Raw genomic sequence first — 16,730 nt, 5'->3', positions numbered from 1 at the left:
ACACAGTACCGCTTGTGACCACTAGAGGGAGCCTAAAAATAGAGTTCACAACACTGTTATTAATAGCCTGGGAACCTTTTGAGATATTGTCCCTTTTGCCAGATTAATATCACACCCCGGTCGTTGGCTTTCCCTCTGCTGGTTATGAAAACTACGAGGGAGTCCAAGCTGTTTTTTTATTAATTCTTAATTTTACACAGAATGCACACAGCGGGTGCTGAATACAACGTCTATCATTGTTGCCTTGTTTATATAGAGAGAAAGAGAAGCGGGCACCACTCCAATACAAAAATTAGGGATCAACCATTGCATATAAATAATTACTGAACAGAGAGAGAAGATATGCAAACCAATGGGATCAACCTTAAATAATCAATTTTATTGTACAAATGTCATAATCCAAAAACAGAGCCAGGCAAGACATACATTTAAAAACATTTAAAACAATGATATAGCAAAATAGACCATAAAGAATTTAACCAGAGGGGAAAAAGGAAGCTAAAGGTACCATTACACTAAACGACTTACCAACGATCACGACCAGCGATACGACCTGGCCATGATCGTTGGTAAGTCGTTGTGTGGTCGCTGGGGAGCTGTCACACAGACAGCTCTCTCCAGCGACCAACGATCAGGGGAACGACTTCGGCATCGTTGAAACTGTCTTCAACGATGCCGAAGTCCCCCTGCAGCACCCGGGTAACCAGGGTAAACATCGGGTTACTAAGTGCAGGGCCGCGCTTAGTAACCCGATATTTACCCTGGTTACCATTGTAAAAGTTAAAAAAAAAAAACACTACATACTCACATTCTGATGTCTGTCACGTCCCCCGGCGTCCACAGGGTTAAAACTGCTTTTGGCAGGAGCGCTGGTAATGCACGCGCTGCTGCCGAGAGCTTCCCTGCACTGAATGTGTCAGCATCGGCAGTAACAGCGGTGACGTCACCGCTGTGCTCTGCTTTACGGCCGGCGCTGACACAGTCAACCCTGTGGACGCCGGGGGACGTGACAGACATCAGAATGTGAGTATGTAATGTTTTTTTTTTAACTTTTACAATGGTAACTAGGGTAAATATCGGGTTACTAAGCGTGGCGCTGCCGATATTTACCCTGGTTACAAGTGAACACATCGCTGGATCGGCGTCACACACGCCGATCCAGCGATGACAGCGGGTGATCAGCGACCAAAAAAAGGTCCTGATCATTCCCATCGACCAACGATCTCCCAGCAGGGGCCTGATCGTTGGTCGCTGTCACACATAATGAGATCGTTAGCGGGATCGTTGCTTACGTCACCAAAAGCGTGACGTTGCAACGATATCGTTAACGATATCGTTATGTGTGACTCAGCCTTAATACTTCACAACATATGTAGAACAGGAAAGATTACCAGAAAGTGCTAAGTATGCGAATACACCAATCTAAGGGTACCGTTACACAAAACGATTTACCAACGATCACGACCAGCGATACGACCTGGCCGTGATCGTTGGTAAGTCATTGTGTGGTCGCTGGAGAGCTGTCACACAGACCGCTCTCCAGCGACCAACAATGCCGAAGGCCCCGGGTAACCAGGGTAAACATCGGGTTACTAAGCGCAGGGCCGCGTTTAGTAACCCGATGTTTACCCTGGTTACCATCGTAAATGTAAAAAAAAAAAATATACATACTCACATTCCGGTGTCCGTCAGGTCCCTTGCCGTCTGCTTCCCGCACTGACTGAGTGCCAGCCGTAAAGTGAAAGCAGAGCACAGCGGTGACGTCACCGCTGTGCTCTGCTCCGGCCGGCAGTCAGTCAGTGCGGGAAGCATACGGCTAGGGACCTGACGGACACCGGAATGTGAGTATGTACTTTTTTTTTTTTTTACATTTACGATGGTAACCAGGGTAAACATCGGGTTACTAAGCGCGGCCCTGCGCTTAGTAACCCGATGTTTACCCTGGTTACAAGCGAACGCATCGCTGGATCGGTGTCACACACAACGATCCAGCGATGACAGCGGGAGATCCAGCGACGAAAGAAAGTTCCAAACGATCTGCTATGACGTACGATTCTCAGCGGGGTCCCTGATCGCTGCTGCGTGTCAGACACAGCGATATCGTATGGATATCGCTGGAACGTCACGGATCGTACCGTCGTAGCGACAAAAGTGCCACTGTGAGACGGTACCCTTAGTCAAATATAAATCCTATTGTTTGCTGCCAACTGACCCCCTGAGTACTATGACAAATAACATGTACTCCAGCCTAATATCAGGAGAAGATATATCATGGATCCTATCTTGTCCAAAACGGCATGTGTGCAAACAGATGGTAAACAAGTAAGAGCAGACCCCTGTAGAAAAATAATCAGGGAAATAAATATACTGCAATACTACAATATCCTAGTTGTTTAAATAAACATATGCATACACACAGAATATACTTATAAAGATGAAGATACTTAGCTCATAAATTGGCCAATTCCTGAGAGCTCATCAGCCGTAACAAGGTGTATGAAGCGTGAACTCTTCCCATCAGCCAAGGGCTGAATCCTACCTGCTGTTTAAATTTGTAGCCATTTTTGATAAATGTTAGGCTAGGGTCCAATTCAAAACTTTTACAACTTGCCGTAGCTGGTGTACTAAGCTGGTGTGCTTTATGTACTAAGTACCTTCATTTTATAAGTATATTCTAATTAGCAGTAATAAAGTTCATATTATATACATTCAATGTTTGCAAACATCTTGGCGTTTGCAGAGGCTGCTGTATTCTTATTTTTGTATATTATGCAGTCATGGCAGGTTCCACCTGTTCACACTTGCGTTATTCTGGTCCAAGGTGCTAGTCAGTTTTTTTTTGTAGCTAGACTGATGTCATTGACTGGAACTCTATGTGTTAAGTGGAGGGTAGAATAGTAGAATAAATTAAATACTAAAAGCTGTTTGTGACTTGGATGTACATTATCAGTAGGACGATATACTCAATGACGATGTACCTGGTCCGCATAGACGGTATGTATACAGAACACTGTACGTCTGCACTTGTCTTAGAGATGAGTGTTCTCTCATTAGCGTTACGTTGGCATACCTCGGTGATATTTATGGTCCCGGTGCACAATAGGCTGTTCTGTAAAACCTATGATGATAATAGCAGTCTATCTGGACTGTGCCAACATCTGTTTTTATTCTTCTGGTTCTAAGAATGGACTCATGCATACTTTCCATTGCCCAGTCAGTATTTTAATAAGCTTTCCTTGTCTAATGCCACGCAAGACGTTTTCTATGTAGCAACATGTGCAGACACGCTTCTATACATAATGCCAATGACAGCTACAGAGCACCGATATTAGCCATGTTACGGAATAATGGAAATGTCACATTCTGTAGATACGTTTCTACTTGTACTGACCTGACATTTTCTGCTTTATCTCTAGATGCCGGCAAGATCAGAACCCCATATATGTGTATGAAGCCTTATTCTTTTACAATAAGGTTTCATTTCTTTTAGGCAAAAAGAAGATGAGATAAAAACATGCAATTTTTCATAATATATCTGTCACTTTTTATGTCATTTTGTAAAATTAATTTTGGTTGCCTCTTAAAAAACATGGACACAACAAATGCAAATTCAACCAGCCTAGATGAATTTTAAATTGTCCATAGTTTAATTGATGTTTATCCAATATTCTTCTTCCTTATGTCAGAGGTGGGACCCCCATCTATAAGACCTTTATGGCACATCTTATGAATGAAGTGGGAATAATACCTTAAGCATTATTTACATCAAATGGAAATACTCTTTAATTGCAAGGTTCACTATCTCGTAGGTCATAAACAGGACTTGTTCCTAATGTTATGAAGCTAGCATAATAATGAATGATGGGAAATCCATTAAATATATGCGTTGTTTGGAGAATGGATTAATTGACAAATATGATTTCGTTTTTTAAGATTTCTTGGATTTTGATTTATTTGCATTGCTATTGCAGCCCTTGATCTCCTGTCGCCTTCAGTCCAGAGACAGATCACACATTACCTTCAGCAGACGCTCAACAATCCCTCCATGAATGAAGTGTATATATTGTCCACCTTTAAGCTGCAGCCTAAATCTACAGCCACCCTGTTTGGTCTTTACTCTACAAAAGACAACAGCCGCTTCTTTGAATTCACAGTGATGGGACGAATAAACAAAGGTAATTTATGTACGCGATAATGAGATAATCAATGGTGGAAAATGACCCATCAGTGGTTTAATGGTTCTGGCTGATCAGTGTATAGCCATGGAGGACATGAGGAATAATTGCAATTGGCGCAACTCTTAACAGTTATCAGAGCATGCTCGGGTGCTGAGTGTCTTCGGCGTGCTCAGAAAATATGTTTGCGTCCCACGGCTCCATGGCTCACGGCTGTTCGACAGCTGCAACACATACAGGAATAGCCTAACAAACAGGAAATCCCTGCATGTGAAGCGGATGTCGAACATCCGCAATACATGGAGCCATGGGGACTCGAATGTATTATTCAAGCACGCCAAAATCACTCAGTTAGCACCCTAGCATACACGGATACGCCATATCCCAACACGTTCGCTCATCACTAGTACTGATGGATCATTAGTGGCTACTAGTGAGGAGAGAGTATACTCGTTGCTCGGGTTTTCCTAGCTCGGGTGATCTCCAAGTATTTGTAACTGCTCGGATATTTAGCTTTTGTTGAGGCAGCTGCATGATTTACGGCTGCTAGACAGCCTGAATACATGTGGGGGTTGCCTGGTTGCTAGGGAATCCCCACATGTAGTCAAGCTGTCTAGTAGCTGTAAATCATGCAGCTGAGGCAACGAAAACTAAATCTCCGAACACTAACAAATACTCGGAGATCACCTGAGCTGGGAAAACCCAAGCAACGAGTACACTCCCTCATCACCAGTGGCTCCAAATGTAAGCACTACTTTCTTGTCATTTGTCAAACTATTGCGGCATCCTGAAAAACACTGAATGCAACTTTAGCATGTGTCATGAGCTCCTGTTGATCCTAAAGAGAACCTGTTCTTCTTTAACCTCTTCACCCCCAAAGCAATTTCCCTTTTTTCAGTTTTAATTTTCTCTTTCCTTTCTTCCAAGAGCCACAACTTTTTTTTCTCCATCCATACAACCGTATCAGGGCTTATTTTTTTGCAGGAGGAGGTTAACTTTTGAATGATATAATTTTATCATGTGATATACTAAAAACCAGGAAAAAATTCCAAGTGTGTTGAAATGACAAAAATAGTGAAATTTTACATTTCTTTAGGGGGTTGGGGTGGGTTCATTTGTTCACCATACGGTAAAACTGACCTGGCAATATGATTCTCCATATATGTATCTTTTTTTTATTTAAGTAGTGAAAAAAACCCTGAAATTTGTAAAAAGAAATTTACTTATGTCGCAATTTTCCAAGACCAGTAATGTTTTCACTTTTCAGGTTCTGGGGCTGTGTGAGGGCTTATTTATTGCACCCTGAACACACGTTTTAACTTATACCATTTTGGTGTAGATATGATGATTTGATCACCTCTTATTGCATTTTATTGCAATTTTGCAGTGGCCAAAAAAAATATAATTCTGGAGTTTCAATTTCCTTTCTTCTTACGCTGTTTACCGATCGGATACATTTCTTTTATATTTTGATAGATTGCACTTTTACGATCGCAGAGATGTCAAATATGTGTATTTTTATTTTTTTTATTGTTTTATGTTTAATTGTAGTTTTGTAACTTTTTTCATCTTTTTAAAAATTTTTTTTTGCTTTTCACTGTGCTTGTAAGCCCCCTTAGGGGACTTGAAGCTGCAATTGCCTGATCGCTTGAGCTATACACAACAATGCATCAGCACTTCAATGTATACGGAAAATCCCAATCTCTTATGAACGCCAGCTAAACACTTGCCTTCATAGGAGAATTGTTATGACAAGCATGGGGGTCATCAGCAAACCTTCCGCTGTCATGGCAACCCATCAGCCCCCCAAGCGTTCACAGTACGGGAGCTCTTCTGGGCGTGTGGAATGACGTGTCCCCCTGCCGGTACATGTTGAATGCTTACCGTGGCATTTAACAGTTTAACTTTGTATGTAACCCCTTCTCATGTACAGCACCATGGAATTAATGGTGCGATATAAATAAATAATAATAATAACGTCCGTGGACAGAGTGCAGCCGCAGCTGTTAGATCAACACTCTGGCGTGCGAGCGTGCGTCACAGTCAGAGAGATAACCTATGTCATAAATGTATGTCATATGTCGTGAAAGGTTTAAAGATTGTGTCCCCCATTTCCTTGTAGATTGTAAGCTTGCGAGCAGGGACATCACTCCTAATGTCACTGTTTAAATTGTCTTAACTTGTATTGAATTTATTGTCTGTACATGTCCCCGCGTAATTGTAAAGTGCTGCGGAATATGTTGGCGCTATATAAATAAAAATTATTATTATTATTATTATTATTAAATAAATACTGTAATAGTATGCAGGTACTGAGTTTGTCACCCCGGAACAGACAGACCAAACAGTTGAGGGGTTTAATAACAGGAATCAGGTTCTCCTCGCAGGGAGGAAGCAATGGGAAATAACTAGCAATAAAACAGTGCAAAAATATGGGAGTGAAACAATGTAACCAAAGTAAGCAAGATTTCTTGAGAAAAGAACACTTATCAGTCTAATGAGGACTTGCTTGAAGGGTCGTCTTCTCCAACGTAGGCACCGAGAAACAGCGGCACTTGTCATCCCTCTGTTGTCCGTGGGCTGAGTAGTCTCTAGGAGCCTGCTGCCTGGGGTTTCGGGAGTTAATGTGGTATGCACAGGCTCTGAGTCTTTAGCTTTTACAGCACAGCCAGGAATCAGGGGCTCTGCACTGTTAAGTCTCTGTACCAGGAATCAGGGGCTCTGCACTGTTAAGTCTCTGTACCAGGAATCAGGTACTCTGCACTGTTAAGTCACTGTACCAGGAATCACAGTCTCTGTACTGATACCGCGGGGACCAGGGGGTCGAAGTCTCTGCACGGGACAATGTCTCTACACGGGTCTCAAAGCGCCCCTCTCCAGTCACAGCAGAGTCCGCTTTCATGTACTCACAAGATGCAATCTTTCTGGGCAGTCTCCCTCTATTTGTCCTCAGACCGGGAGCTCTCTCTCTCCCGGAGCGCAGCTGCACCCCGCTCTGACCGCTGCTCACGCTGCTCTGTCCCCTGTGCGCATGCCTTTCCCGCTCTCTGCCCGCTTCCTTCCTGTCCCAGTCTCTAAGTCTGCCCCTTGGGGAACCTGCAGCACAGCTCAATGGTTCCAGGCACAGAGCCGAGAAGGTAACCGCCCCCAGACTCTTCTTGTGTTTTACCTCCTTACAGTACCACAAAGCGTATTGGTTCACCAAAGGTATCAATTTAATCTGTATTCCAGTGCCATTACAGCCATTGTTTTAATTTAAATTACAAAATCGTGCTGACAAGTTCTTTTTAACAAAAAGTTAAGATCAACAGTTTTTTCCTTTGAAAAATTTACAAGTTGCAAGTGCTAATGTGTGATGTCTAAATTATACTAATACCTTTCATTTTAATGATCAATATTGCCACCCTTCTTTTCCATAACAGTCATAATCCTTTCATCCATGTTAACGATCAACTTTTTGGGCAGCACTAACCACAGCCTTCCAGACGTGGTTCAGAGAGGACTGTTTTTCTTCACTGTAAATCTGTCATGTACAGTAAGATGGCCCACATGTTCTCAATAGGGTTTAGGTCCGATGAGGAAGGGACCATATCATTATTCTTTCTTCTATAAGGCCATTACTGGCAGCCAAGCAGTGGAGACTTTGATGCTGTGATGGAGCATTGTCCTACATAAAAATGACGGGTTTCTTGAAAGCTACAGACTTATTCCTGTAACACTGCTTGACGAAAGTGTCTACTAAAAACTAGCAGTAGGTTTGGGAGTTGACTTGGAGTCTATCTTCAACCTGAAAAGGATCAGCTAGCTCATCTTTAATACTAGTTCATATCAGTACCCCACCTCCACCTTTCTGGCATCTGAGTAGAAGTGGAGGTTTGAGCCCCTTACTGATCCAGCCACGGGCCCATCCATCTGGTCCCGTCAAGAGTCGATCACATCTCATCAGTCCATAAAATCTTTGAAAAATCTGTCTTCAGATATTTCTTGGCCCCGTCTTGATGTTTCTACTTCTGTGTCTTGTTCAGCAGTGATTGGGTATCCACCTCCTCACCTCAGCTGTGTCTCTGAGCACTGAACACCTTGTACTTCTGGGCCTCCAGCGAGGTTGTAGTTCTGGAATATGACAGCACTGGAGGATAATGGCTTCCTTGTCGCTTCACGTTTGATTCTTCTCAATCTCACATGTAAAGCGCCATGGAATAAATGGCGCTATAATAATAATAATAATCTTTTGGTCGTTAATGTGCGTCTTTTTTATCAACACATTTTTGCAACCATGTTAACTATTTGCACCAAAACTTTTGATGGTTCAGGTATCCTGCCCCAGCATCTTAGCAATGACAAGAGTACTGCCTTCCTTAAAACTTGAAACTTTTTTTACTTTTCAGAATCACTTAAATCTCTTTTTTTGGCCCATCATGTCTGAGTAAAACAATCTGCCTAATAATTCTGCACACCTTGATAAAGGGTGATGTATCCTCAGGCCTCACCCTCCTCATTACACAAATACACACACATCACCTGATCTGCTTCATTCGATAAGCATTCAGGTTTATACAGCTTGGAAAATCTGCATCAAATTGCCTAATAATTCTGCACACAGAGTAATACACAGAACAGAGTGCACAAATCAATCCAGAGTATCTCAGGTTAAAATTGGGGTGGACAGATACATTGATGTCAACTATGAAGGTTAAGGTGAACACATACAGTATATCAGAATTGTCTTGGATACATTTAGATGCAATAGATTTATAAATCTTACTTTTCTGATTTCATACTGGCTTTATCATTTTTCTGGCTCAGCCTCCCTTCGATACCTCAAGAGTGATGGCAAAATGAACTCTGTCATCTTCAGCAACATAGATCTAGCTGATGGGAAGCAGCACTCCATCCTTCTACATCTCAGTGGGCTACATCGAGGACCCAGCACCGCTGAGCTCTACTTAGACTGTGACCAAGTGGATGCTGTCAAAGACCTGCCCCGGCCACTGTCAGGAGTCACCCTAAACATGGGATCTGTGCAAATAAGGACGCTGCAGAAAAAAGCACAGGTAAGGAAAACGTAAAGCACAAATGGTCTGTAGCCTATTTATATACCTGTATTTAGACATCTTTTATGCTCTATTCACACTTGCACATCAGTAGGCTTCATTAGGAGCCTGTGTCACAGGTTCACCATAGTGGGCAGAAAAAATTATAAATGCCTTAAGAGAAGCCTAGCGGACTCCATTATAGTCAATGAGGTCTATCGGTGACCATCGTATCATGATTCGTTGATGGATTAAATTCTATTTTTCTATTTATAAAATTAAAAAAATTAAAAATGTAAAGCCCCACACAAAAAAAGATTTATTTGTATTTTGTATTTTGCCCGTTTTCTAACAATATTGACAAAGATGTTAAAATACACTCCTCAACATTGAAATTGCAACACCAAGAAGGAAAAGCCATGGACTTATGGAAATCACAAGACGGATGAAAATGTTACTATTATGCAAATGATTAAAAAATGGAAACAACATTTAATTTTTTTTTAATTTATACGGTATCAACTATGAGCACCAAATACACACAATTACAGCTTGACTGCAATTAATGAGGTTTTTTATGGTTTCCTGAGGAATGTTCTGTTGCGCTAATATGCTTGGGCAAATCATCAAGATCTGCTGCTGGCAGCTCCCTTGACAATTGTCAACCAGTGATGTCCCATATTTGTACGATGGAAGTCCGGAGACGCTGCAGGTCATGGTAGCACATTTAGGCCACTCAGGCTGCTCACAGTAGCATGAGCAACGTGTGGCCTGGCTTTGTTGTGTTGAAAAGTGGTTTAGCATGGCAGAACATTTAGACAGCCAGTAATAAACTCAACCAAGTCGTGTAAGTGCGAGAATTTAGGTCTGTGTCTCTTATACTTAACATTGAATAAACCGAGATGTTTTGAAAATGTTGGCTCCCTTTTTTCACCATTTGCATATCACAATCATGTCTATCAATGCTGTGATTTTTATATTTCCGCTACTTTTCCTTCTGGGTATTGCAATTTCAATGTTGAGTCTACTGCCGCTCTCACTGTTATGCATCCCATCAGCCTGCTGCACTGACCTGTCGACCATAATGATGTTACTACAGCTTGCCACCAGCAACTAGCTCTATACTCCTAGCTTGGCCGAGATGGACATATACCTGCTATAGCCAACCACAGGCCACAGCAATGAATGGCCGCAGCTATTAACATGCCCACCGGCCAGGATATTCTTTTATTATCTTACAGCATTCTGGATGGGTTTTTTGTTTTTTTTTTAAAGGGTGAATAACAAGTTTTTAAAAAGTAGGGTTTATACAAAGCAGATAATCCCTTTTAACAATTTTATTATCTTGGCCATTCCCCCCACCACCACCTTCCCCATTCTCCTCTAAAAGGCTTTTCCTTCATTATTGTAAAGTTTACAGAAGGAAAGGAGAAGGCAGGAAGGAAAACAAGAGGAACGGAGTACTGCTTACCACTGGAATGGAACCAAAGCTCCAGCTTTGCTTCTCTGTCGAAAGTGATGACTAGGGTTGAGCGACTTTCATTTTTTTAAGATCGAGTAGGGTTTTGGGAAACCCGATTTTGTCCAGAGTCGAGTCGAGTGCAGTCGGCCGATTATCGCTAAAAGTCGGGGATCGACCGAAACACGAAACCCAATGCAAGTCAATGGGGAAGCATAGTCGGCAGTGAGTGGAGGCCAGGAAAACACCTACAGTGCCCATTTTAATGCCAAAAACATCCATTCTTGTTTCTGAAGCTTGCCAATCTTAATTAACTGTATAATAATAGTTGGGCATAGGGAATTGGGGGAAAGTTGTGGGGGGAGTAGGGCTGGCTCAAGTTTTTCGTGGGCCCAGGAAATGCGGACTACGTCACGGCGGTGTTGCAGGGAAAGGTAAGTATTTAAAAGTTGCAAGTGCTGTGATCCTGAGCAAGCAGGGGGGGCCCACTCGTTCGCATTGCCACTGGCACAGGGCCCCTCAAAGTACGGCGGTGTGTTTGCATGGCGGGGGCGCCTCCCACCAGCAGCGACACTTTTGCGTACTCTGAGGGGCCCTGTGCCAGTGACGTCGCCAACGAGTATGCCCCCCCACCTGATGAAGGAACCTGCACTTTCATCTGCACCTTCCTCTTTGTCCCTGTGTAAGGTGGTATAACATGCGGGAAGGGGAACCTTACTTTCAGCAGGGACAGATTCTGGCTGTGTAGAGTACAAGGGGAATGTAGTGGTCTAGGTCAATGTACCAGCAGACTCATTTAGCAGTGGCTGGGCAATGGGCAGGATGAGGAGGAAACAGATATAGGGCCAAAGAATAAAGTAGGCTACATGCAGTTCAAAATTGGTAACAGGACTAAACAGGCGGCATTGCTTTGTTCAGTGGAGTAGCAAACCCAAGAGCAGCAGACACTGTTTCAAGGGCCTAACCACACTAGTAGGCCAAATGCAGTTTAATATCTGATAGTATAGGGCGAAAGCCAGAATGTGGAAGCTCAGCTTTGTTCAGTTGAGGACAACACCAGGGAGGGGCAGACACCTTTAGTAGGCCGGAAAAGCCTATTGCATTTTTTAAAATGGTAATTTGGAGCAGAAGGTTGAAGCTCAGCTTTATTTAGTTGAGGGCAACACCAGGGAGGGGCAGAAGCCGTTAGTAGGCCCTAACCACCATTTTTTTTTTAAAACCACATAATGAGAGCCGGAAGGTTGAAGCTCAGCTTTATTTAGTTGAGGACAACACCAGGGAGGGGCAGAAGCCGTTAGTAGGCCCTAACCACCATTTTTTTTTTAAAACCACTTAATGAGAGCCGGAAGGTTGAAGCTCAGCTTTATTTAGTTGAGGACAACACCAGGGAGGGGCAGAAGCCGTTAGTAGGCCCTAACCACCATTTTTTTTTTTTTTAAAACCACATAATGAGAGCCGGAAGGTTGAAGCTCAGCTTTATTTAGTTGAGGACAACACCAGGGAGGGGCAGAAGCCGTTAGTAGGCCCTAACCACCATTTTTTTTTTTAAAACCACATAATGAGAGCCGGAAGGTTGAAGCTCAGCTTTATTTAGTTGAGGACAACACCAGGGAGGGGCAGAAGCCGTTAGTAGGCCCTAACCACCATTTTTTTTTTTAAAACCACATAATGAGAGCCGGAAGGTTGAAGCTCAGCTTTATTTAGTTGAGGACAACACCAGGGAGGGGCAGAAGCCGTTAGTAGGCCCTAACCACCATTTTTTTTTTAAAACCACTTAATGAGAGCCGGAAGGTTGAAGCTCAGCTTTATTTAGTTGAGGACAACACCAGGGAGGGGCAGAAGCCGTTAGTAGGCCCTAACCACCATTTTTTTTTTAAAACCACTTAATGAGAGCCGGAAGGTTGAAGCTCAGCTTTATTTAGTTGAGGACAACACCAGGGAGGGGCAGAAGCCGTTAGTAGGCCCTAACCACCATTTTTTTTTTTTTTAAAACCACTTAATGAGAGCCGGAAGGTTGAAGCTCAGCTTTATTTAGTTGAGGACAACACCAGGGAGGGGCAGAAGCCGTTAGTAGGCCCTAACCACCATTTTTTTTTTAAAACCACTTAATGAGAGCCGGAAGGTTGAAGCTCAGCTTTATTTAGTTGAGGACAACACCAGGGAGGGGCAGAAGCCGTTAGTAGGCCCTAACCACCATTTTTTTTTTAAAACCACTTAATGAGAGCCGGAAGGTTGAAGCTCAGCTTTATTTAGTTGAGGACAACACCAGGGAGGGGCAGAAGCCGTTAGTAGGCCCTAACCACCATTTTTTTTTTTTAAACCACATAATGAGAGCCGGAAGGTTGAAGCTCAGCTTTATTTAGTTGAGGACAACACCAGGGAGGGGCAGAAGCCGTTAGTAGGCCCTAACCACCTTTTTTTTTTTTAAAACCACATAATGAGAGCCGGAAGGTTGAAGCTCAGCTTTATTTAGTTGAGGACAACACCAGGGAGGGGCAGAAGCCGTTAGTAGGCCCTAACCACCATTTTTTTTTTTAAAACCACATAATGAGAGCCGGAAGGTTGAAGCTCAGCTTTATTTAGTTGAGGACAACACCAGGGAGGGGCAGAAGCCGTTAGTAGGCCCTAACCACCAATTTTTTTTTTTTTTAAACCACTTAATGAGAGCCGGAAGGTTGAAGCTCAGCTTTATTTAGTTGAGGACAACACCAGGGAGGGGCAGAAGCCGTTAGTAGGCCCTAACCACCATTTTTTTTTAAAAACCACTTAATGAGAGCCGGAAGGTTGAAGCTCAGCTTTATTTAGTTGAGGACAACACCAGGGAGGGGCAGAAGCCGTTAGTAGGCCCTAACCACCATTTTTTTTTTAAAACCACTTAATGAGAGCCGGAAGGTTGAAGCTCAGCTTTATTTAGTTGAGGACAACACCAGGGAGGGGCAGAAGCCGTTAGTAGGCCCTAACCACCATTTTTTTTTTTTAAACCACATAATGAGAGCCGGAAGGTTGAAGCTCAGCTTTATTTAGTTGAGGACAACACCAGGGAGGGGCAGAAGCCGTTAGTAGGCCCTAACCACCTTTTTTTTTTTTAAAACCACATAATGAGAGCCGGAAGGTTGAAGCTCAGCTTTATTTAGTTGAGGACAACACCAGGGAGGGGCAGAAGCCGTTAGTAGGCCCTAACCACCATTTTTTTTTTTAAAACCACATAATGAGAGCCGGAAGGTTGAAGCTCAGCTTTATTTAGTTGAGGACAACACCAGGGAGGGGCAGAAGCCGTTAGTAGGCCCTAACCACCAATTTTTTTTTTTTTAAAACCACTTAATGAGAGCCGGAAGGTTGAAGCTCAGCTTTATTTAGTTGAGGACAACACCAGGGAGGGGCAGAAGCCGTTAGTAGGCCCTAACCACCATTTTTTTTTAAAAACCACTTAATGAGAGCCGGAAGGTTGAAGCTCAGCTTTATTTAGTTGAGGACAACACCAGGGAGGGGCAGAAGCCGTTAGTAGGCCCTAACCACCATTTTTTTTTTTAAAACCACATAATGAGAGCCGGAAGGTTGAAGCTCAGCTTTATTTAGTTGAGGGCAACACCAGGGAGGGGCAGAAGCCGTTAGTAGGCCCTAACCAAAGTTGAAGGCCAAATGCAGTTTAATTTCTGATACTATAGGCCGAAAGCCAGAAGGTGGAAGTTCCGATTTAGACAGTGGAGGACAATTTGAATTAGGGACTGCAGACAGACTTAGTAGGCTGTCCCCTGTGGACCATGCATCCACCACATTAACCCATTGCGCCGTAATGGACACGTAATCTTCCGTGGCCATGCCTACAGGTCCATGCGTCTGTTGTCAGGTGCACCTTTGTACTCACAGATTGCCAGAGTGCATGGACAATGCGGTCTTCTACATGCTGGTGGAGGGTTGGGATGGCTTTTCTCGCAAAAGAAGTGTCGACTGGTTAGCTTGTAGCGTGGTACAGCGTAGTCCATCATGGCCTTATTAATAGTAAATAAAATATATAACTAGGCTCTATGAACTTTTAAATAGGTTCCAGGGGTACACGGGCAGCATTGGTGTGGTCAGTGGAGGAGTATTGCAAGTAGGGGCTGCAGACAGGCTATCAAAGGCCTAAAATAACAAACAGTAGGCAGTCATGGCAGTTTTACATCGGTTACATGGATACACAGGCAGGCACTCCAGGCAGCATTGTGCTCAGTGGAGGAGTATTGCAAGTAGGGGCCGCAGACAGGCTATCAAAGGCCTAAAATAACAAACAGTAGGCAGTCATGGCAGTTTTACATCGGTTACATGGATACACAGGCAGGCACTCCAGGCAGCATTGTGGTCAGTGGAGGAGTATTGCAAGTAGGGGCCGCAGACAGGCTATCAAAGGCCTAAAATAACAAACAGTAGGCAGTCATGGCAGTTTTACATCGGTTACATGGATACACAGGCAGCTAGGTGGTGAGTGGAGGAGTATTTAAAGTAAGGACCGCAGACAGGCTATCAAAGGCCTAACATAACAAACAATAGGCTCATGGCAGTTTTACAGCGGTTACATGGATACACGGGCAGGCAGCTTGGTGGTGAGTGGAGGAGTATTTAAAGTATGGACCGCAGACAGGCTTCGAAGGCCTAACACAATAAAATGGGCTGGCTGTAGGCACTTTAAAATTGGTTCCAGGGGTACACGGGCAGCAGTGGTCTGGTCAGTGGAGGCCTAGTGGAAGTATGGACCGCAGACAGGCTTCGAAGGCCTAACACAATAAAATGGGCTGGCTGTAGGCACTTTAAAATTGGTTCCAGGGGTACACGGGCAGCAGTGGTCTGGTCAGTGGAGGCCTAGTGGAAGTATGGACCGCAGACAGGCTTCGAAGGCCTAACACAATAAAATGGGCTGGCTGTAGGCACTTTAAAATTGGTTCCAGGGGTACACGGGCAGCAGTGGTCTGGTCAGTGGAGGACTAGTGGAAGTATGGACCGCAGACAGGCTTCGAAGGCCTAACACAATAAAATGGGCTGGCTGTAGGCACTTTAAAATTGGTTCCAGGGGTACACGGGCAGCAGTGGTCTGGTCAGTGGAGGCCTAGTGGAAGTATGGACCGCAGACAGGCTTCGAAGGCCTAACACAATAAAATGGGCTGACTGTAGGCACTTTAAAATTGGTTCCAGGGGTACACGGGCAGCAGTGGTCTGGTCAGTGGAGGACTAGTGGAAGTATGGACCGCAGACAGGCTTCGAAGGCCTAACACAATAAAATGGGCTGGCTGTAGGCACTTTAAAATTGGTTCCAGGGGTACACGGGCAGCAGTGGTCTGGTCAGTGGAGGACTAGTGGAAGGAGGGAGCGCAGAAAGGCTTCAAAGGCCTAACATAACAAACAATAGGCTCATGGCAGTTTTACAGCGGTTACATGGATACACGGGCAGGCAGCTTGGTGGTGGTGAGTGGAGGAGTATTTAAAGTAGGGACCGCAGACAGGCTATCAAAGGCCTAACATAAAAAAACAATAGGCTCATGGCAGTTTCACAGCGGTTACATGGATACACGGGCAGGCAGCTTGGTGGTGGTGAGTGGAGGAGTATTTAAAGTAGGGACCGCAGACAGGCTATCAAAGGCCTAACATAACAAACAATAGGCTCATGGCAGTTTTACAGCGGTTACATGGATACACGGGCAGGCAGCTTGGTGCTGAGTGGAGGAGTATTTAAAGTATGGACCGCAGACAGGCTTCGAAGGCCTAACACAATAAAATGGGCTGGCTGTAGGCACTTTAAAATTGGTTCCAGGGGTACACGGGCAGCAGTGGTCTGGTCAGTGGAGGACTAGTGGAAGGAGGGAGCGCAGAAAGGCTTCAAAGGCCTAAAATAACAAACAATAGGCTCATGGCAGTTTTACAGCGGTTACATGGATACACGGGCAGGCAGCTTGGTGGTCAGTGGAGGAGTAGGGACCGCAGACAGGCTATCAAAGGCCTAAAATAACAAACAATAGGCTCATGGCAGTTTTACAGCGGTTACATGGATACACGGGCAGGCAGCTTGGTGCTGAGTGGAGGAGTAGTGCAAGG

The 16,730-nt window shown here is 44.1% G+C and overlaps 1 protein-coding gene across 1 annotated transcript in view; it reads left to right on the top strand.

Moving 5' to 3' along the window:
• Positions 1-16,730, top strand: part of THBS4 (thrombospondin 4) — a 105,330-nt gene that overhangs the window by 22,003 nt on the left and 66,597 nt on the right. The window contains exons 2-3 of the mRNA XM_077286838.1: positions 3,972-4,175; positions 8,982-9,229. Coding sequence (XP_077142953.1) covers positions 3,972-4,175; positions 8,982-9,229 — 452 coding nt within the window. The remainder of the gene's footprint in view (positions 1-3,971; positions 4,176-8,981; positions 9,230-16,730) is intronic.

This window comes from Ranitomeya variabilis, chromosome 1, assembly GCF_051348905.1.
Source record: "Ranitomeya variabilis isolate aRanVar5 chromosome 1, aRanVar5.hap1, whole genome shotgun sequence".
Lineage (NCBI taxonomy): Eukaryota > Metazoa > Chordata > Amphibia > Anura > Dendrobatidae > Ranitomeya > Ranitomeya variabilis.
The sequence above is the reverse complement of the archived record's forward strand: the minus strand, read 5'-3'. Positions and strand labels throughout refer to the sequence as shown.